The sequence below is a fragment of the Silurus aristotelis genome (assembly GCF_946808225.1).
Source record: "Silurus aristotelis genome assembly, chromosome: 19".
NCBI lineage: Eukaryota > Metazoa > Chordata > Actinopteri > Siluriformes > Siluridae > Silurus > Silurus aristotelis.
Genome location: NC_139592.1, coordinates 17,057,829 through 17,079,948, shown reverse-complemented (window position 1 = coordinate 17,079,948; position 22,120 = coordinate 17,057,829). Strand labels below are relative to the sequence as shown.

At 38.2% G+C, this 22,120-nt stretch overlaps 1 protein-coding gene across 1 annotated transcript in view; it reads left to right on the top strand.

The window, feature by feature from the left end:
• Positions 1-21,106, top strand: part of plpbp (pyridoxal phosphate binding protein) — a 37,413-nt gene extending 16,307 nt beyond the window's left edge. Inside the window, exons 7-8 of the mRNA XM_083570586.1 lie at positions 20,063-20,161; positions 20,331-21,106. Of these exons, the coding sequence (XP_083426712.1) occupies positions 20,063-20,161; positions 20,331-20,486 (255 nt within the window). The 3' untranslated portion in view covers positions 20,487-21,106. The remainder of the gene's footprint in view (positions 1-20,062; positions 20,162-20,330) is intronic.
• The last annotated feature ends 1,014 nt before the right edge of the window (positions 21,107-22,120 follow it).

Here is a 22,120-nt window from a genome sequence, read left to right as displayed (position 1 = left end):
TAATGTTTCCGCCACTTCCGCGAGTTGTTCTGCGGCTGCACGGCACTGTGCCTGAAACTCATGATCGGAAATATCCTGAATGACGCAGTGCATCCAGCAGTTTGAGATTGTTTCCTTCTTCACGTCATTCCAGGCTGATCTCTAATATAAGATGCACCTTGGGTGAGGGGTGCATACAACTTTGTATAAAGTCTTATATACGCGAAAATACGGTAGTGAGATGGTAAAGTGGCATCGACAACTAACATTTTCAAAAGCCCGCGATTGGTCATGGGGATCAAGATAACCGACGTTAGGTGGCAAATGTAGCCCTCTTTTGTGCTCGAGATATTAGGGTTTGGCGACATAAAAGAATCGACATAACCGATGAGAAAATGCTAAGACAAAGAGAGAATTTGGTGGTTCCACTTCAAAAACGTCGACTTAATAGAGTTGGCGAGTTAACCGAGGTCAAGATAAGTGGGTTCGACTATATTCCCAATCATGTATTTAGTTGCTAAGAAAAAACTTATCCTGTTTCTGAGCTGATTACCATTTAACATATACTTCCCGCTGTCTTTTGTGGAAACACTGGCTAAAGCAATGTTTTCTAAAAGTCAGAATAATTATATTTGCACCTCTGAAAACACCATGAGGCGATTGGTACTGTTAAACAGTGTGGTAAAGAGATCTCTATTCTAAGAAAAGGAGAACAAACACTAATAGACCTTACCTCCTCATAGAGATTCTGGACGAGCCATCAGAAATTGTTAGAATTTTCTTCTGCCTGTTTTGGAATCAAAAATCATTACTGCTAAGTCAGTACATTCAGGGAATGCTGGGAGAAAAGACACAGACCAGACACATCCTATAAGCCCGTGGACAACTTTGATGAATTACAGATGCAGATTGTGCCTTCTGTGTATAATCTATAAAACAGAGTTGATGAAGCCCACATTGATGAGGAAGGCTCAATGATAGTCAATTTCATCTGTTAAAATATGTTCCTATATGAGTAATTGTTTCCATTGAGATTTGTGGTAGGCACACTGGACCTTCATCAACTTTAAGACTTTCATGCTTAATAACGCAGATTTTATGTTTTGTTTTTTGTTTTTTTAATTTTTTCAATTTCACAGCTTTCTACTAATAAGTGTAGTGTAGTGAGTACCACAACTTACTAAAACTGGGAAAAATACACATAATTGTGTGGCCTGAAACAAACTAAGTTTAGTTAAGGGAAACCATATTGGTGATTGACAATGCTGCAGTGGAAGTGGAATGCAGTTGGACTCGAGAATGTCGGAATTCTCAAATCGTAACACGATTTGGTCGTAAGTAGAGTAGGCTATATGTACATGCGCAGATGGTAGTGCTGCCGGAAGCTGGTACGCACTGTCGTACGCCGCGGCTAGCGATTGTGGTCGTAAAGTCGAATGGTCGTAAGTTGCATAGGTCGTAAGTCGACGACTACCTGTATATATATATAATTTCAGACCCCTCCATGATTTCTAAGTGGGAGAACTTGCAAAATAGCAAGGTGTTCAAATACTTAGTTTCCTCACTGTATATATATATACAGTGAGGAAAATAAGTATTTGAACACCCTGCTATTTTGCAAGTTCTCCCACTTAGAAATCATGGAGGGGTCTGAAATTGTCATCGTAGGTGCATGTCCACTGTGAGAGACATAATCTAAAAAAAAAATCCAGAAATCACAATATATGATTTTTTAACTATTTATTTGTATGATACAGCTGCAAATAAGTATTTGAACACCTGAGAAAGTCAATGTTAATATTTGGTACAGTAGCCTTTGTTTGCAATTACAGAGGTCAAACGTTTCCTGTAGTTTTTCACCAGGTTTGCACACACTGCAGGAGGGATTTTGGCCCACTCCTCCACACAGATCTTCTCTAGATCAGTCAGGTTTCTGGCCTGTCACTGAGAAACACGGAGTTTGAGCTCCCTCCAAAGATTCTCTATTGGGTTTAGGTCTGGAGACTGGCTAGGCCACGCCAGAACCTTGATATGCTTCTTACAGAGCCACTCCTTGGTTATCCTGGCTGTGTGCTTCGGGTCATTGTCATGTTGGAAGACCCAGCCTCGACCCATCTTCAATGCTGTAACTGAGGGAATGAGGTTGTTCCCCAAAATCTCGCAATACATGGCCCCGGTCATCCTCTCCTTAATACAGTGCAGTCACCCTGTCCCATGTGCAGAAAAACACCCCAAAGCATGATGCTACCACCCCCATGCTTCAGAGTAGGGATGGTGTTCTTGGGATGGTACTAATCAATCTTCTTCCTCCAAACACGTTTAGTGGAATAATGACCCAAAAGTTCTATTTTGGTCTCATCTGACCACATGACTTTCTCCTATGACTCCTCTGGATCATCCAAATGGTCATTGGCAAACTTAAGATATGCCTGGACATGTGCTGGTTTAAGCAGGGGAACCTTTAGTGCCATGCATGATTTTAAACCATGACGTCTTAGTGTATTACCAACAGTAACCTTGGAAACGGTGGTCCCAGCTCTTTTCAGGTCATTGACCAGCTCCTCCTGTGTAGTTCTGGGCTGATTTCTCACCTTCCTTAGGATCATTGAGACCCCACGAGGTGAGACCTTGCATGGAGCCCCAGTCCGAGGGAGATTGACAGTCATGTTTAGCTTCTTCCATTTTCTAATGATTGCTCCAACAGTGGACCTTTTTTCACCAAGCTGCTTGGCAATTTCCCCGTAGCCCTTTCCAGCCTTGTGGAGGTGTACAATTTTGTCTCTAGTGTCTTTGGACAGCTCTTTGGTCTTGGCCATGTTAGTAGTTGGATTCTTACTGATTGTATGGGGTGGACAGGTGTCTTTATGCAGCTAATGACCTCAAACAGGTGCATCTAATATAGGATAATAAATGTAGTGGAGGTGGACATTTTAAAGGCAGACTAACAGGTCTTTGAGGGTCAGAATTCTAGCTGATAGACAGGTGTTCAAATACTTATTTGCAGCTGTATCATACAAATAAATAGTTTAAAAATCATATATTGTGATTTCTGGATTTTTTTTTTTTAGAATATGTCTCTCAAAGTGGACATGCACCTACGATGACAATTTCAGACCCCTCCATGATTTCTAAGTGGGAGAACTTGCAAAATAGCAGGGTGTTCAAATACTTATTTTCCTCACTGTATATACGTGTATATATATATATATATATATATATATATATATATATATATACACAATATATATATATATATATATATATATATATATATATATATATATATATATATAAATACATAAATACATTGAGGAAAATAAGTATTTGAACACCCTGCTATCATCTTAGGTGCATGTACACTGTGAGAGACATAATCTAAAAAAAAATCCAGAAATCACAATATAGGATTTTTAAACTATTTATTTGTGTGATACAGCTGCAAATAAGTATTTGAACACCTGTCTATCAGCTTGAATTCTGACCCTCAAAGACCTGTTAGACTGCCTTTAAAATGTCCTAAATTAGATGCACCTGTTTGAGGTCGTTAGCTGCATAAAGACACCTGTCCACCACATACAATCAGTAAGAATCCAACTACTAACATGGCCAAAACTAAAGAGCTGTCAAAGACACTATTACTAGACAAAATTGTACACCTCCACAAAACTGAAGAGGGCTACGGGGACATTGCCAAGCAGCTTGGTAAAAAAAGGTCCACTGTTGGAGCAATCATTAGAAAATGGAAGAAGCTAAACATGACTGTCAATCTCCCTCGGACTGGGGCTCCATGCAAGATCTCACCTCTCAATGATCCTAAGGAAGGTGAGAAATCAGGGCGACTGCACTGTATTAAGGAGAGGATGACCGAGACCATGTATTGCAAGATTTTGGGGAACAACCTCCTTCCCTCAGTTAGAGCATTGAGGCTGGCTCTTCCAACATGACAATGACCTGAAGCACACAGCCAGGATAACCAAGGAGTGGCTCTGTAAGAAGCATATCAAGGTTCTGGCGTGGCCTAGCCAGTCTCCAGACCTAAACCCAATAGAGAATCTTTGGAGGGAGCTCAAACTCCGTGTTTCTCAGCGACAGGCCAGAAACCTGACTGATCTAGAGAAGATCTGTGTGGAGGAGTGGGCCAAAATCCCTCCTGCAGTGTGTGCAAACCTGGTGAAAAACTACAGGAAACGGTTGACCTCTGTAATTGCAAACAAAGGCTACTGTACCAAATATTAACATTGACTTTCTCAGGTTTTCAAATACTTATATGCAGCTGTATCCTACAAATAAATAGTTAATAAATCATACATTGTGATTTCTGGATTTTTTTTTTAGATTATGTCTCTCACAGTGGACATGCACCTACAATGACAATTCCAGACCCCTCCATGATTTCTAAGTGGGAGAACTTGCAAAATAGCAGGGTGTTCAAATACTTATTTTCCTCACTGTATGTGTGTGTATATATATATATATATATATATATATATATATATATATATATATATATATATATATATATATATATATATATATACAGTGGGTACGGAAAGTATTCAGACCCCCTTAAATTTTTCACTCTTTGTTATATTGCAGCCATTTGCTTAAATCATTTAGGTTCATTCTTCTTCCTCATGAATGTACACACAGCTCCCCATACTGACAGAAAAACACAGAATTGTTGACATTGTTGCAGATTTATTAAAAAAGAAAAACTGAAATATCACATGGTCCTAAGTATTCAGACCCTTTGCTCAGTATTTAGTAGAAGCCCCCTTTTGATCTAATACAGCCAGGAGTCTTTTTGGGAAAGATGCAACAAGTCTTTCACACCTGGATTTGGGGATCCTCTGCCATTTCTCCTTGCAGATCCTCTTCAGTTCTGTCAGGTTGGATGGTAAACGTTGGTGGACAGCCATTTTTAGGTTTCTCCAGAGATGCTCAATTGGGTTTAAGTCAGGGCTCTGGCTGGGCCATTCAAGAACAGTCACGGAGTTGTTGTGAAGCCACTCCTTCGTTATTTTAGCTGTGTGCTTAGGGTCATTGTCTTGTTGGAAGGTAAACCTTCGGCCCAGTCTGAGGTCCAGAGCACTCTGGAGAAGGTTTTTGTCCAGGATATCCCTGTACTTGGCCGCATTCATCTTTCCCTCGATTGCAACCAGTCGTCCTGTCCCTGCAGCTGAAAAACACCCCCACAGCATGATGCTGCCACCACCATGCTTCACTGTTGGGACTGTATTGGACAGGTGATGAGCAGTGCCTGGTTTTCTCCACACATACCGCTTAGAATTAAGGCCAAAAAGTTCTATTTTGGTCTCATCAGACCAGAGAATCTAATTTCTCACCATCTTGGAGTCCTTTAGGTGTTTTTTAGCAAACTCCATGCGGGCTTTCATGTGTCTTACACTGAGGAGAGGCTTCCGTCGGGCCACTCTGCCATAAAGCCCCGACTGGTGGAGGGCTGCAGTGATGGTTGACTTTCTACAACTTTCTCCCATCTCCTGACTGCATCTCTGGAGCTCAGCCACAGTGATCTTTGGGTTCTTCTTTACCTCTCTCACCAAGGCTCTTCTCCCCCGATAGCTCAGTTTGGCCAGACGGCCAGCTCTAGGAAGGGTTCTGGTCATCCCAAACGTCTTCCATTTGAGGATTATGGAGGCCACTGTGCTCTTAGGAACCTTAAGTGCAGCAGAAATCTTTTTGTAACCGTGGCCAGATCTGTGCCTTGCCACAATTCTGTCTCTGAGCTCTTCAGGCAGTTCCTTTGACCTCATGATTCTCATTTGCTCTGACATGCATTGTTAACTGGAAGGTCTTATATAGACAGGTGTGGGGCTTTCCTAATCAAGTCCAATCAGTATAATCAAACACAGCTGGACTCAAATGAAGGTGTAGAACCATCTCAAGGATGATCAGAAGAAATGGAAAGCTGAGTTAAATATATGAGTTTTACAGCAAAGGGTCTGAATACTTAGGACCATGTGATATTTTAGTTTTTCTTTTTTAATAAATCTGCAACAATGTCAACAATTCTGTGTTTTTCTGTCAGTATGGAGAGCTGTGTGTACATTCATGAGGAAGAAGAATGAACCTGAATGATTTTAGCAAATGGCTGCAATATAACAAAGAGTGAAAAATTTAAGTGGGTCTGAATACTTTCCGTACCCACTGTATATATATATATATATATATATATATATATATATATATATATATATATATATATATATATATATATATATATATAGTACAGTACAGACCAAAAGTTTGGACACACCTTCTCATTCAAAGAGTTTTCTTTATTTTCATGACTATGAAAATTGTAGAGTCACACTGAAGGCATCAAAACTATGAATTAACACATGTGGAATTATATCCATAACAAAAAAGTGTGAAACAACTGAAAATATGTCATATTGTAGGTTCTTCAAAGTAGCCACCTTTTGCTTAGATTACTGCTTTGCACACTCTTGGCATTCTCTTGATGCCTACTTTGAAGAACTTACAATATGACATATTTTCAGTTCACTTTTTTGTTATGTATATAATTCATAGTTTTGATGCCTTCAGTGTGACTCTACAATTTTTATAGTCATGAAAATAAAGAAAACTCTTTGAATGAGCAGGTGTGTCCAAACTTTTGGTCTGTACTGTATATATAATATATATAAACTTTTGGTCTGTACTATATATATATATATATATATATATATATATATATATATATATATATATATATATATATATATATATAAAGCTCAAATACCACTGACTGACTCACTCACTCATCACGAAATCTCAAAAACCACTGAACGGATTGCAATGAAATTTGGAACATACCTTCCTCTTGGGTCTTAGGTGCTCAATAAGAAAGGGTTTTGAAAAATTCACCCTGGATCGCCGCTAACTCGCGAAAAACTCGATTTCTCACGCATTGTAAATTCTTCGAAATAACATTACGGATCCTAATAAAACTGACTACATTGTTTCTTATTAGATGTTAGATGCACGATAAAAATAATTTTCAAAGTAGTTTGCCCTGTATCGGTACTACAAAGGGGTAGTACGTTATTTGTTGACGTTACGTTCTGATCTCTGATCATCCAGTCCTGCTCAGTGCTTACTGCTTATTGCCATATTGTTTAGCGTTCTGCCTTCCGTAGCGAAGCACAGGTACTTTCAGCTAGTATATATATATATATATATATATATATATATGTGTGTGTGTGTATGTATGTATTGTATGTGTGTATATATGTATCCATCACTATGTCGGGAGCGGGGTGATCTAGTGCAACTGTTCTGAAGTTGGCAAACATAAAAAAAATACACAATAGCACTTCATTAAACTATACCATTTTCGCATGATGAGGATTATACTGTTTGTGCTTACTGTGCTGATGTTTTGCCTTCATCCATGAGACCAGTGTGTTTTCTTTTGAGAGAGGGAGAGAAGCTGCCTGTCCCTGGGTACACCGCCATCTGGACTTCCCTGGAGAGGTGTGGGAGACGATGGAGTGCCCGTTCCGGCTGTAGCACTCCTTCTTGACCTGGTCCCACTTCCTCCACGGCGAAGTCCACCTGGCGTCATACCTCTCTTCTAGCACGGGGTTTCGGCACCACAGTAACAAATCCCACTGGTTCCACGGTGGAAGAAAGAGAGACAGGCAATAGTTCACCAAGCAGAGCTTGCTTTATTTACTTTCGTTTTCACTTTGGCGCTTTCCTTTCCTTTCCTTTGGTTCTGGAGGTCTTTTCATCTTGAAGGGCGCCAGTGGCCACTCGCGGATGGGCCTGCTTTCCTCCGCATTCAGTCACTATTCAGCGGCTCTTCTGCTCATCTGTGCTTGGTGGCTCTCTCCCCGGAGGTTGGCATCTCTTTGAGCGCACCGATTAGTCTCATCAGCTGCAGGTGTTTCTTACTGCTCGTTCTGTCCAGCTCCGCCCTCCACTCGCACACTGCTGGAGCTCGCCCTGCACTCGCACACTGCTACATAAGTGTATAAGCAATTGACCCTTTGCAAAGAGCTTGATTGACAGGTGTTCTTGTCATCACGGCATGGCTCGTCAGACATAGCAACAACTGAAGAGGGTGGGTTTTTGCGCAAGGTCAATTGCTTATACATTTATAAAAACTGTATTTATCTTAATCCATCTATAGTATGAACTGTCATTAACTTGCTGCACGAGCAAGGTGAAATCAATGCCCAAGAGGATTTAGGCAGTGCTAGATAACAATGGTGCTCATAAAAAATATTGACACTTTGGACACCGTTTTGACACGTTCACTTGAACATCCATTGGTCAGTATGAGAGAATTGTACTCAAAGCACCAAATATAAACTGCCCTATTACAAGATACAGAAATTGTATGGTCCTGTCAAGCAGTCAAAAACATGAACATGATGAATAGGACATGTGGCTTTGCATGGTTGGAGGACCTTCAGCTGTTATCACTTAGGGTGTACTCACTTTTGTTTTCAGCTATTTTGACAATAGTATTTGTATGTTGAGTTATTTTCAGAGGACAGTAAATCTGTACTGATATACAAGCTGCACACTGACTACTCATAATTTATATCCAATTTCTATACTATTGTCCCTTGAGAAGATATGCTGAAATGTGCGGCATATACTTCATTTTGTGAGATACTATATATCATCTTCTTTTGGCTGCTCCCATTAGGGGCTACCACAGCAGATCCACCTTCATACCACACTGTCCTCTACTTCTGCCTCTTTCAAACTACATACCTGCACTTCCCTCAAAAAATTCATCCACCTCCACCTTATCCCTCTAATTAACTCATTTCTAATTCTGTACATCCTCGTCATTCCCAATGGAAATCTCAGCATCTTTAACTCTGCCAAAACTAGCTCCGACTCCTGTCTTTTTGTCAACGCCACTGCCTCTAAACCATACAACATAGCAGGTATTCTCTCCAGCACATACCTCCACCTCTCCAGGCTCTTCTGAACATGCTCTCTACTCTCGCCACAACTCATAATCATCTGCATACATCATTGTCCATGGAGACTCCTATTTGACCTCATCCGTCAACCTGTCCAGACAGGAAAGGGCTCAGAGCAATCCTTGATGCAATCTCACCTCCACCTTAAACCAGTCTGCCATTCCTACTGCACACCTCACTGCTGTCAAAATGTCATCATGTCCTGCACCACCCTTACATACTTCTCTGCTACACCTAACTTCCTTATACAATAAAAATTGCAATGCTTGCAATAAAAGAACTCCATGCAGCCATTAGCAGACAACAGTCAACATATCCAGAGGCTGCTTTTATTGTTGCAGGTGACTTAATACATGGCAATTTAAAGACAGTCCTCCCAAGATTCCACCAGTTTCCTGCAACACCAGAGGAAATAAAACCCTGGACCATGTTTACACATACTTAACTGATTTCTAGAAAGCTACCCTCCTCCCCCACTTGGGACAATCCAATCACCTTTTTTTGTTTCTCTCACCCAAGTATTTACCACTCATCCAACATGTGAAACCCACAGTGTGGATGATCAAAGTGTGGCTAGAGGTAGCAGACTCTGTACTGCAGGATCGGTTTTGACATACCGACTGGAAGTTTACCACTCAGGCAACCTCTGACTCCCACACACATTGAAAGCTATGCTTCCTCTATATTGTACTACAGCCCCAAATCAGAAAAAGTTGGGACAGTATGGAAAAAAAAGAAAGTAGTGATTTCTAAATTTACTTTGATTTGTATTTCATTGCAGAGAATATGAACACAAAATATTTCATGTTTTGTTTGGTCAACTTCATGTAAATCACATTTGTAAATATACATCCTTTCCTGTCATTCAGACCTGCAACACATTCCAAAAAAAGTATTCCTTTTCCTTTTCACAACACTTAAAAGACGTTTAGGGACTGAAGAAATCAAGTGATGAAGTGTTTCAGGTGTAATTTTGTCCCATTCTTCCTGCAAACAAGTCTTAAGTTGGGCAACAGTACGGGGTCTTCGTTGTCGCATTTTGCGCTTCAAAATACGCCACACAATTTCTATTGAAGACAGGTCGGGACTGCAGGCAGGCCAGTCAAGTACCCGTACCCGCTTCCTCCGCAGCCAGGACTTTTTTAAGTGTGCAGAATGTGGTTTTGCAATGTCTTGTTGAAATATGCATAGACATCTCTGGAAAAGATGTCTTCTTGAAGGCAACATATTGTGCTCCAAAATCTTTATGTACTTTTCAGCATTAATGGTGCCATCACAGAAGTGCAAGTTACCTTTGCCAAGGGCACTGACACAACCCCATACCATGACAGACCCTGGCTTTTGGACTTGTTGCTGGTAACAGTCTGGATGATTCTTTTCTTTTTTGGTCCGGAGCACACGACGTCCATTCCTCCCAAAAAATCCCTGAAATACTGTTTCATCTAACCACAGTACACGTTTCCACTGTGTGATGGTCCTTTCCAGATGCTTTCGAGCCCAGAAAAGTCGACGGCGCTGCTGGACACTGTTAACATAGTGCTTCCTTTTGGCACAGTACATTTTTAACAGCCATTTGTGGATGTAACTACGTATTGTACTTGACAAAGGTTTGCCAAAGTAGTCCTGAACCCATGTGGTGATCTCGCTTATAGATGAATGACGATTCTTAATGCAGTGCCCCTGTGGGATCGGAGATCACAGGTGTTCAGCTTAGGCTTGCGCCCTTGTCCTTTACGCACTGAAATTCCTCCAGATTCCTTGAATCTTTTATTTATGTTATGCACTGTTGAAGGTGAAATATCCAAATCTCTTCCTATCTTTCTTTGAGGAACATTGTTTTTAAACATTTTCAATAATTGTATTTGTTGGCCAACTGGCGATCCTCTGCCCATCTTTGCTCCTAAAGGACTAGACCTTTCTTGGATGCTGCTTTTGTGTATATAAACACCACAATAGACAGTGATTACACACAGAAACAGATCACTCTATGCCCTGGATAAACAGAGAGGTTCACCTCTTACTCAAGGCATGCAACACTGCTTTTAGATCTGAAACTCCAAGTTAGTCACCAAACATGGAGGCCTAGGCATTAGCACATTATTCTGCAAAACGGAGTCCCTTTTTCTACTCAATCTTCACCCACGACTGCAATCCTGTATATGGTTCCAACGCTATCATCAAGTTTGCAGATTATACGATGGTGATCGGTCTCATCAAGCACAACGATGATTCAGCCTACAGGGAGGAGGTGACTCGCTTGGCTGCATGGTCCACTGACAACAACTTGCTTTTTAACACCAAGAAGACCAAGGAGCTCATTGTAGACTTCAGGAAGGAGAAAGGCAGCACACACATTCATTTAAATAGAGGGGTGGTAGACCGTGTCACCAGCTTTAAATTCCAGTGGATGCACATCTCTGAGGACCTCTCCTGGACAAAAAAACAGCTCCAGTCTGGTCAAGAGGCTCTGAAAAAAATATTTTTTTCAGACATCCTGGTGAACTTTTACCTTTGCACCATTGAGAGCATGCTGACCAGCTGTATTAAAGTCTTTTATGGAAACTGCTCTGTGTCAGACCAGAAATTGCTGCAGAGAGTGGTGAGAACTGCCTAACGAATTGTGGAAACTTTCAATCCCAAAAGACGTACAAAGCTTATATCATCACAAAGGACTTCTCTCACAATGCCCAAAGACTATTGTTTCTTCATCTTTCATTATTTATACCTATCATATATCATAGCCTTACCAACCTGTGCATATGTAAATAGTTTACACCGCTACCAATGCACTTCCGGTTAAATGCTAACTGCATTTTGTTGCCTTGTTCCGTAAACTTGTGTACACTGTATATATATATATACAGTGAGGAAAATAAGTATTTGAACACCCTGCTATTTTGCAAGTTCTCCCACTTAGAAATCATGGAGGGGTCTGAAATTGTCATCGTAGGTGCATGTCCACTGTGAGAGACATAGTCTAAAAAAAAAAAATCCAGAAATCACAATGTATGATTTTTAAACTATTTATTTGTATGATACAGCTGCAAATAAGTATTTGAAAACCTAAGAAAGTCAATGTTAATATTTGGTACAGTAGCCTTTGTTTGCAATTACAGAGGTCAAACGTTTCCTGTAGTTTTTCACCAGGTTTGCACACACTGCAGGAGGGATTTTGGCCCACTCCTCCACACAGATCTTCTCTAGATCAGTCTGGTTTCTGGCCTGTCGCTGAGAAACACGGAGTTTGAGCTCCCTCCAAAGACTCTCTATTGGGTTTAGGTCTGGAGACTGGCTAGGCCACGCCAGAACCTTGATATGCTTCTTACAGAGCCACTCCTTGGTTATCCTGGCTGTGTGCTTTGGGTCATTGTCATGTTGGAAGACCCAGCCTTGACCCATCTTCAATGCTCTAACTGAGGGAAGGAGGTTGTTCCCCAAAATCTCGCAATACATGGCCCCGGTCATCCTCTCCTTAATACAGTGCAGTCGCCCTGTCCCATGTGCAGAAAAACACCCCCAAAACATGATGCTACCACCCCCATGCTTCACAGTAGGGATGGTGTTCTTAAGATGGTATTCATTATTCTTCATTCTCCAAACACGTTTAGTGGAATAATGACCCAAAAGTTCTATTTTGCTCTCATCTGACCAACATGACTTTCTCCCATGACTCCTCTGGATCATCCAAATGGTCATTGGCAAACTTAAGACGTGCCTGGACATGTGCTGGTTTAAGCAGGGGAACCTTCCGTGCCATGCATGATTTCAAACCATGACATCTTGTATTACCAACAGTAACCTTGGAAAGGGTGGTCCCAGCTCTTTTCAGGTCATTGACCAGCTCCTCCCGTGTAGTTCTGGGCTGATTTCTCACCTTCCTTAGGATCATTGAGACCCCACGAGGTGAGATCTTGCATGGAGCCCCAGTCCGAGGGAGATTGACAGTCATGTTTAGCTTCTTCCATTTTCTAATGATTGCTCCAACAGTGGACCTTTTTTCACCAAGCTCCTTGGCAAGTTCCCCGTAGCCCTTTCCAGCCTTGTGGAGGTGTACAATTTTGTCTCTAGTGTCTTTGGACAGCTCTTTGTTCTTGGCCATGTTAGTAGTTGGATTCTTACTGATTGTATGGGGTGGACAGGTGTCTTTATGCAGCTAACGACCTCAAACAGGTGCATCTAATTTAGGGTAATAAATGTAGTGGAGGTGGACATTTTAAAGGCAGACTAACAGGTCTTTGGGGGTCAGAATTCTAGCTGATAGACAGGTGTTCAAATACTTATTTGCAGCTGTATCATACAAATAAATAGTTTAAAAATCATATATTGTGATTTCTGGATTATTATTTTTTTTTGGTTATGTCTCTCACAGTGGACATGCACCTACGATGACAATTTCAGACCCCTCCATGATTTCTAAGTGGGAGAACTTGCAAAATAGCAGGGTGTTCAAATACTTATTTTCCTCACTGTAAATATATATAAAACGTGGACAGAATTGTTGGTACCCTTCGGTCAATGAAAGAAAAACTCACAATGGTCACAGAAAAAACTTTAATCTGACAAAAGTAATATTAAATAAAAAATTTATAAATGTTAACCAATGAAAGTCAGACATTGCTTTTCAACCATCTTCAACAGAATTCTTTTAAAAAATGAACTCATGGAACAGGCCTGGACAAAAATGATGGTACCCCTAACTTAATATTTTGTTGCACAACCTTTTAAGGCAATCACTGCAATCAGATGATTCTTGTAACTGTCAATGAGACTTCTGCACCTCTCAGCAGGTATTCTGGCCCACTCCTCATGAGCAAACTGCTCCAGTTGTTTCCGGTTTGAAGGGTGTCTTTTCCAAATAGCATGTTTCAGCTCCTTCCAAAGATGCTCAATGGGATTGAGGTCAGGGCTCATAGAAGGCCACTTTAGTTAGTCCAATGTTTCCCTCTTAGCCATTCTTGGGTGTTTTTAGCTGTGTGTTTTGGGTCATTGTCCTGTTGCAAGACCCATGACCTGTGACTGAGACCAAGCTTTCTGACACTGGCTAGCACATTTCTCTCTAGAATCCCTTGATAGTCTTCAGATTTCATTGTACCATGCACAGATTCAAGACACCCTGTGCCAGATGCAGCAACATCTGAACATAACAGAGCCTCCTCCATGTTTCACAGTAGGGTGTTCTTTTCTTGATATGTTTCATTTTTCCGTCTGTGAACATAGAGCTGATGTGCCTTGTCAAAAAGTTCCATTTTTGTCTCATCTGTCCATAGGACATTCTCCCAGAAGCTTTGTGTCTTGTCAACATGTAGTTTGGAATATTCAAGTCTAGCATTTTTTATGATTTGTTTTCAACAATGGTGTTCTCCTTGGTGGTCTCCCATGTAGTCCACTTTGGCTCAAACAACGACGGATGGTGCGATCTGACACATGTTCCTTGTTGTCCCTGAGTTTACCTTGGATCTCTTTAGAAGTCTTCCTGGGCTCTTTTGTTACCATTCGGATTATCCGTCTCTTTGATTTGTCATAAATTTTCCTCCTGCGGCCACGTCCAGGGAGGTTGGCTACAGTCCCATGGATCTTACATTTCTGAATAATATGTGCAACTGTAGTCTAAGGAACATCTAGCTGCTTGGAGATGGTCTTATAGCTCTACCTTTATCATGCTTGTCTATAATTTTCTTTCTAATCTCCTGAGACAACTCTTTCCTTCGCTTCCTCTGGTCCATGTTGAGTGTGGTACACACCAGGTCACCAGACAACACAGTGACTACCTGGAGCCCTATATATAGGCCCACTGAATGATATTTTTAGTCTTTTCTAGGGGTATCATCATTTTTGTCTAGGCCTGTTCCATGAGTTTATTTTTTTTTTATAATTCCATTAAAGCAGGGTTGAAAAGCAATGTCAATTTCATTGGTTAACATTCATTGATTTTTTTTTTTTTTTTTATTACTTTTGTCAGATTAAAGTTTTTTCTGTGACCATTGTGAGTTTTTCTTTCATTGACTGAAGGGTACCAAAAATCTTTTCACGTGTGTGTGTGTGTATATATATATATATATATATATATATATATATATATATATATATATATATATATATACATACACAGTGTTGGGCAGTAATGCGTTACTGTAACGCAGTTACTTTTGACAGTAACTAATACTGTAACGCGTTTTTTAAATAAAGTAACTCCGTTACCGTTTGGTGCGTTTGGGCATTACTTTTTTAAATGAATGAATTTCGGCTGAAGTGTAGACTACAGTCTAACCTGTTTACGTCGAGAGCAAGACGACTTTCTCAAAGTTAAAATATGCTCATTATTTCACTTTAGTTGAGCATAAAGACAAATGTAAGTTGTGTCTTTCTGGTTCGTAGGTCGTATCCACTGCGATAAACAGCAACTCCAATCTGACTAAGCTCCTCCAGAAACTCCATGCCTCGATGAAGCTAGAAGCTAACCCGGTGTTATGTTGTACATTGTTGATAGTTTTCATACTTAAGCTGTGAAAGGAACATTTTTAAGAGCTCAACACAACGGCAGAAGCCACTTTAGTTTTTGATTGTAAAAATATTATTCAGCTTGTTTTGTTATTTATTTCAGAAATCCTTGTGATATATTCAGTTTGTGCAGGTCTGACTAAAATAAAAATTACTTAGTGTTTAAGTCAGTTTTGTGTTTGTATAGATCATAACGCATAAAAGGGCATTAATGGGAACATTGAAAAACGTTCTTTAAAAAAAAGTAACTAAAAAGTTATTTTTAACAGTAATGCATTACTTTTTGGTGTAAGTAATCAACAAAGTAATTGAGTTTTGTTTTTTTTTGAACGAAGTAACTAGTAACTGTAACTAGTTACTATTTTTTAGTAACTAGCACAACACCGTATATATATATATATATATATATATATATATATATATATATATATATATATATATATATATATATATATATAGAGAGAGAGAGAGAGAGAGAGAGAGAGAGAGAGAGAGAGAGAGAGAGATAAGTAAAAATAAGTTAAGTGTGTACACTTTTATAACTGAGAATGTGGCATTGTTTTGAATAAAATGTTTTATTAGTAATTTTGATTAGTATATCAATGCCCTTAGTAATGTGACTGATTTACCCCAAATAAAGTACAACCCCAATTCAAAAAATGTTGTTGCAAATCTCATTTTTACTCACAATAGAACATAAAAAACATAAATGTCAAAACTGAGGAAATGTATTAAAGTAATTTTGAATTGGATTGCCACAACATATCTCAGAAAAGTTTGGACCACAGTGTTTACCACTGTGTAAATACCCCCTCTTCTTTAAACAACAGTCTTTATGAATCAGGCAACTAAAACAGTTGCTGTAGTTTTGGGAGAGGAATGCTGTCCCAATTATGTCTGATACAGGATTCTAGCTGCTCAACAGTCCTGTGCCCTTTTTGTTGTATTTTTTGTTTTATTATGCACCAAATGTTTTTGAATGGTGAAAGGTCTACACTCTAGACCTTGCACAGATGATAATCTTGATGGTCCTCCTCCTCTTTGGTTTGGAGGACACAAAAGCCATGGTATCCAAAAAGAAATTTAAATCTAAATTCGTCTTATCAAAGAAACGTTTTCCACTTTGCCTCAGTTCATTTCAAATGAGCTTTGGCAGAGAAGACAACAGTGTTTCTTGATCATGTTCACATATGACTTTTGCATTGCTTGATTGAGTTTTAACCTGCATTTGTGGATGACATTGGGAAATTGGGATATTTACAAAGCAAGATTTCTTTAGATGTTTCTGTGTAGAGGATGACCAAGCTTTTAGCAATTAATAGGCACTGCTAAAAAATCCCATACCGATTTATGGATTTTTGCATCCATTTTTTATGTTTATATGGAGTATGTATGTTTTTTTTTTTTTTTATTATCCAGTATTCATTTTAAAAAATAGTTTAATAATCAGTTATCGGCAAGTATGGTTGGTTAACCTCTATTTCTGAGCCCATGTAGTGATTTCCATTACTTTTTATTCCTTTTTTAAATGCAGTGCCACCTAAGGGCTTGAAGATCATAATATTGATTTTTTTTTTATATTGTCTCTGCATGCAGAGTTTTCTAAAGATTCTTGGATATTATGCACCATATTGATGATACATCCATGGTCTTGGGTGTTTTATGTTGAGGAACATTATTTTGAAATTGTTCCACAACTTGTATTCACATTTTTTTTTTGATTGGTGAACCTCTGCCCATCTTTTGACCGACTCTGACTTACATTATTTTTTATTATTGTAGGCCTCTTGCCAGGTTAACTTGACAAAATTTGTAAAATCAGCAACTTTTCTAACCTTTTGTTGTCCCAGTCCCAACATTTTGAGACACATTGCAGCCACTAAATTTAAAATGAACATGATTTATGTATGAAAAATATATTACATTTCCTCAGTTTAAACATTCAAATTATTTTCTTAGTTGTATTCTGAACAATATGGATTTATTAGTTTTAAAAATCATTGCATTCTGTGTTTTTGTTTTTTTTTTTTGTTTTTTTTTTTTTTTTTTTTTTTTACATTTTCCCAACTTATTTTTATGGGGTGTACAACTGTACCTATAGAATCTTTTTGCCATCTTCTTGGTAACATTCAAGTGAAAAAGCCATGGGCTGCAGAGCTGATAATGTGGGTATGGGATCTCGTTGTTAAAATTAATTAACAATGTTCCAAACTTTTTTCAAGACTGTGAATATACAATGGACACTGCAATAGACAATTGTCAACAAGTGGGGAAAATATGGCAGAGAACAGGACATCAATGTAGCTGGGGTCTACAATCAGGGTTTAATCAGGGTGGAGTAATAATAAATGGCTTTAAATATTAGAGGATTTTGCCATAAAACCTCAATGTTTCTCATATAACACCTTTTAACATGAAAACAACCTAAAGCACACCAAATAAACGAAAAATATATACCGTATTTTTCGGACTATAAGCCGCTACATTTTTCCCACGTTTTGAACCCCGCGGCTTAAACAACGAAGCGGCTAATTTATAGATTTTTCCTGGGTTTTTCCCGGTTTCACAAACTTCAAGCCAAAAAACTGAGCGACATAACATTAGACCAATTAAATTTCCGAACGGAAATGAAAAAAACGCACCTCACCTGTGTTCTGAGCTGCACGGCATCGGGAGAAAAACTTCCACCGGTGGCGCACGACGATGACAAAAGATAAACTCCCCAGAGAAATACAGTGGTACCTTGACCTACGAGTTTAATTCGTTCCGTGGACGAGCTTGTATCTCAATTTGCTCGCACATCAAATCAGTTTTCCATATTGAAAATACTTAAAATGGCATTAATCCGTTCCAACCCCCAAAATGCACCCCCATTTTTATGTTTCATGTTAATAAATTGGAAAATACATTTCTAAATAACAAATCTTGTATGAAAACATAATAGAAAGAGTATGTAAAGATATAATTAGGTTTTATTCAGTGTATTTTCCTTGGCGATGAGACGACTTGAGCTAACGAAAAAGCCGGTGTGTGTGTGTGTGTGTGTGTGTGTGTGTGTGTGTGTGTGTGTGTGTGTGTGTGGAGGCGATAAGTGGAGGTGGAGGGAAAACTCGTTTTTTACTATCACTCCTGTACACTACGTATCCCTAAACTTTGCTTATCTTAATTTTCCGTCACAATCTTCGCTTTCTGGCTTCGCTTCGCCATCTAGGTGCGGCTTATTTATGTTAAAAATAAAAATATTTTGTTAAATTCAGTGGGTGCGGCTTATATAAGGGTGCACCTTTATAGTCCGGGAAATTACATTAAAAAGATCACGGTTTTGGAATAGCCCAGCCAATTTACCAGAGTTAGAATGGTTTTGCAAAGAACAAATATACCAAAGAGATTCAATGCAGCTGATAAAAACTGTTTAGAGGTGTTTGTTCTTCTGCAACCAAGTTATTGTACTTTTTTCCTAAAATGAATCCTATTGTTTTTCACTTTTAAGATACACTGTTAATTTCACAATAAAGTTGAATATATTACTGACATTTCATTTTCACATTAAAAAACCTGCCATTTTCCAATTCTAATTTTATTTGCCACATAAACATTCATACAGAGTACGACATGTAGTTGATATTAACAGGGGTGTTAAATTTTATATCCACTGTACATTTTCAGTCATCTACAGAATTTGGATTCATTCATAAATCTACAGCTTCCAAGTAGTATAAATGAAACCTGGCTCTAATCTCTCCATCCAACCCACAATTCTCCTGTGTCTAAGTTTATATACCCTGCCCTGCCACCTTCCTCAAAATTTCTGGATGGGCTTTTTAGGTAACACTTTCTATGTAAACATTTTGTCATAAATATTCTTCAGATGAGGATAACAAGAATTTGTTATCTACAGCAGTAGATTTCATAAATAGCATTTGGTCAAATGGTCATGACTTGCTTAAAGCTATACTACAAAACAATTTACATTATTTTGTTACATGTTTTGCTTATATTTACCATTTAAAAATATTTCTAATGGCTTGAATTAATATGATTTTTACTTTGTCAATTTTTTTAAAGCCATTATTGACCAGAAGCTAAACTGTTTAAAAGTAAATTTCTTCATAATAAGCCCTTCAAAATCTCTTAACATCCACATTGTGGAAATTGCATCCTATGTTTTCAGTTTACTTAAAGCCACTAATAACTCAAAATAAGTATATATACACTTATTATTAATAAGTCTTTAGAGCTATAATATGACAGTGTTTTTGCAGGTTGCCTTTTTTATAAATACATTAACTGAAACAATATACATTAATTATAGACAGTGAAAAAGCAAGTGGATCACTTTTATACTGATAGTTTAAATGTACATTTATGGCATTTGCTTTGTAACAGTTAAAAATATAACTGATATAATAAAATGTATGTATTGATATGTCTTCAAACAGCAATGCTTGTTTATAGATGAGGCTTTAATTCATTATAAGTTCTCAGCTTTTATTGGCATAAAATTGCCTTGGGCAATGTGTATCTCTTATAATCTTAACAATACATCTTGTAACATTTGTTAAAGATGTATTTATAAAACAACACTCTTCAGTTTAAAATGGCTTTCTGTGTAGATTCTGCTCAAGCATCGTGAAAAGGTATGTGAGAGTCTGAATCTTCAACTGGAACAGGTTGAGCTCAGTATGGGCATGTCCACAGACTTTGAACATGCGGTGAGTTGTTAGGTTTTTTTTGCTTATTATATTTGTTTTTAAACTTATTACCTAAACTCTTATTGAAGAGTGATTCTAAATTCAATACAATTTATTAAGATGTAATCCGCATCTGCCACTGTGAACACTGAACACAGTCATGTCTTTTTAATTGTATTTCTTCTTTCAGATTGAGGTAGGCTCCACTAATATCCGTGTTGGTAGTACCATTTTTGGAACACGGGAATATCCAAATACTCCTAGCCCAAGCCCAGAAAAAAAACCAGAGGTTGCATCTGAAGAAGCAGCAAAGAAAATGGAACATCTTACAGTAAAAGAGCATTAATTGGTAATGCTAGACATGGTGAATCCGGAGGGTTTAAGAGCAGCTGCCCCCCTAAGAACAAGAAATATCTTATTAATAGCCTTGCCTTCATAGAAAAGGATCAGGCATAAAATTTTCTTCTAGTGTCGAGGAAACTTAAGTTTGACCAATTCCTAACAATTATCATATTAATTTTACCATTAATATCATGATAGATTCAAGTTTTAGTTAAAAAAATAAATAAAAATAAATATATAAAAATATTTACAAATCTAAACTATTAGAAAGTATAGCTTTTTGTAAATGAATGAAGTGTGGATTGCAATGTTTTCTGTGGTCAGTACACCACTTACTCTCACTGTCTCTCAGTCTCTCTCATGCACATGTATTGCATAACTACTTATATTGTACTTTGAAAGCCATATTAAAGAAATTGGTATTTGCTATTAAAAGACTCCTGTATAGAAAATGTGCATAAACATTGAAATATTTAAGTTCAATATAAGTTACAGAGAACTGCAGTTATATGTGATTTAGAAATCTAACATTTTGTTAATTGTGTATGTATGACATTTAACCAGAATTTCTTTTTGATTTATGCTATTTTTATGGTGATAAATAAAAAAACATTAGTGTGCAAAGTACCTGTTACCTGTCTTACTGTTAAGTTGGGGTGATGAACTTACAAAATATATATGCCCAAGAAATTGAAAGTAATGTAAATGTATACATTTTATACATAGATTAAATTAAATGGAATCTGATCTTCACTGGAAAAAGAATTTGGCACACTTATATAAAGCAGAAAACACTCCCAAACTAAGATTTTGTGAAATTGCTGAATTCTTTGTATTGTATCTGAATACTTCTGTTACTAAAATGAAGCATGCTGATGACAGCATCAAAATTTTTTTTTTTTTACAACTGCGCTGACTGAGTGCTTGTCAGGAAAGATTGAGGAAAAAACAATCACGATTTGGTTTACCAAGAGAGCTAAAAGGACCTGATATAGCTCCTTGATTTATTTTTTATCAAATCTCATGTGTTGGTCTGCCCTCTTGTTTAATTTTCCTGATAATATTTTTACGAAAAAGGTAAACATATGCAATTTCTGTAATTTGATGCCAAAAAGCAGCTAAGCTGTTGCCAAAAGAATGTAGTGACAGCTCACTAGCTAGACTTATAAAACTTTCTTTCGGCTTCTCCCGTTAGGGGTCGCCACAGCGGATCATCCGCATGTTTGATTTGGCACGTTTTTACGCTGGATGCCCTTCCTAACGCAATCCTCCCTATTTATCCGGGCTTGGGACCAGCTGGGGTTGGTTCGCTGACCGGGGATCGAAACCGGGCCGCAGCGGTGAGAGCGCCACATCCTAACCACTAGACCACCAGGGACCCTCACTAGCTAGACTTATAAATGACAAATTTCAGAATAATCAAACATAACATTTACATTTCCAGTTTATTTAGTATATATTTAAATTGCAAATGTAAATGAAAAAATACTAAGGGATAAAACAGTTTAAGCTACTTGTCTATAAGATTTATTATAATTTGTGTGTGGAACCCTAGAATGAACAAACAGTGCAAATTTGCTGTGATATATTTGGTTATTTACTTTATTAAAATTTGACCAGCATAATTAATATGGTAAG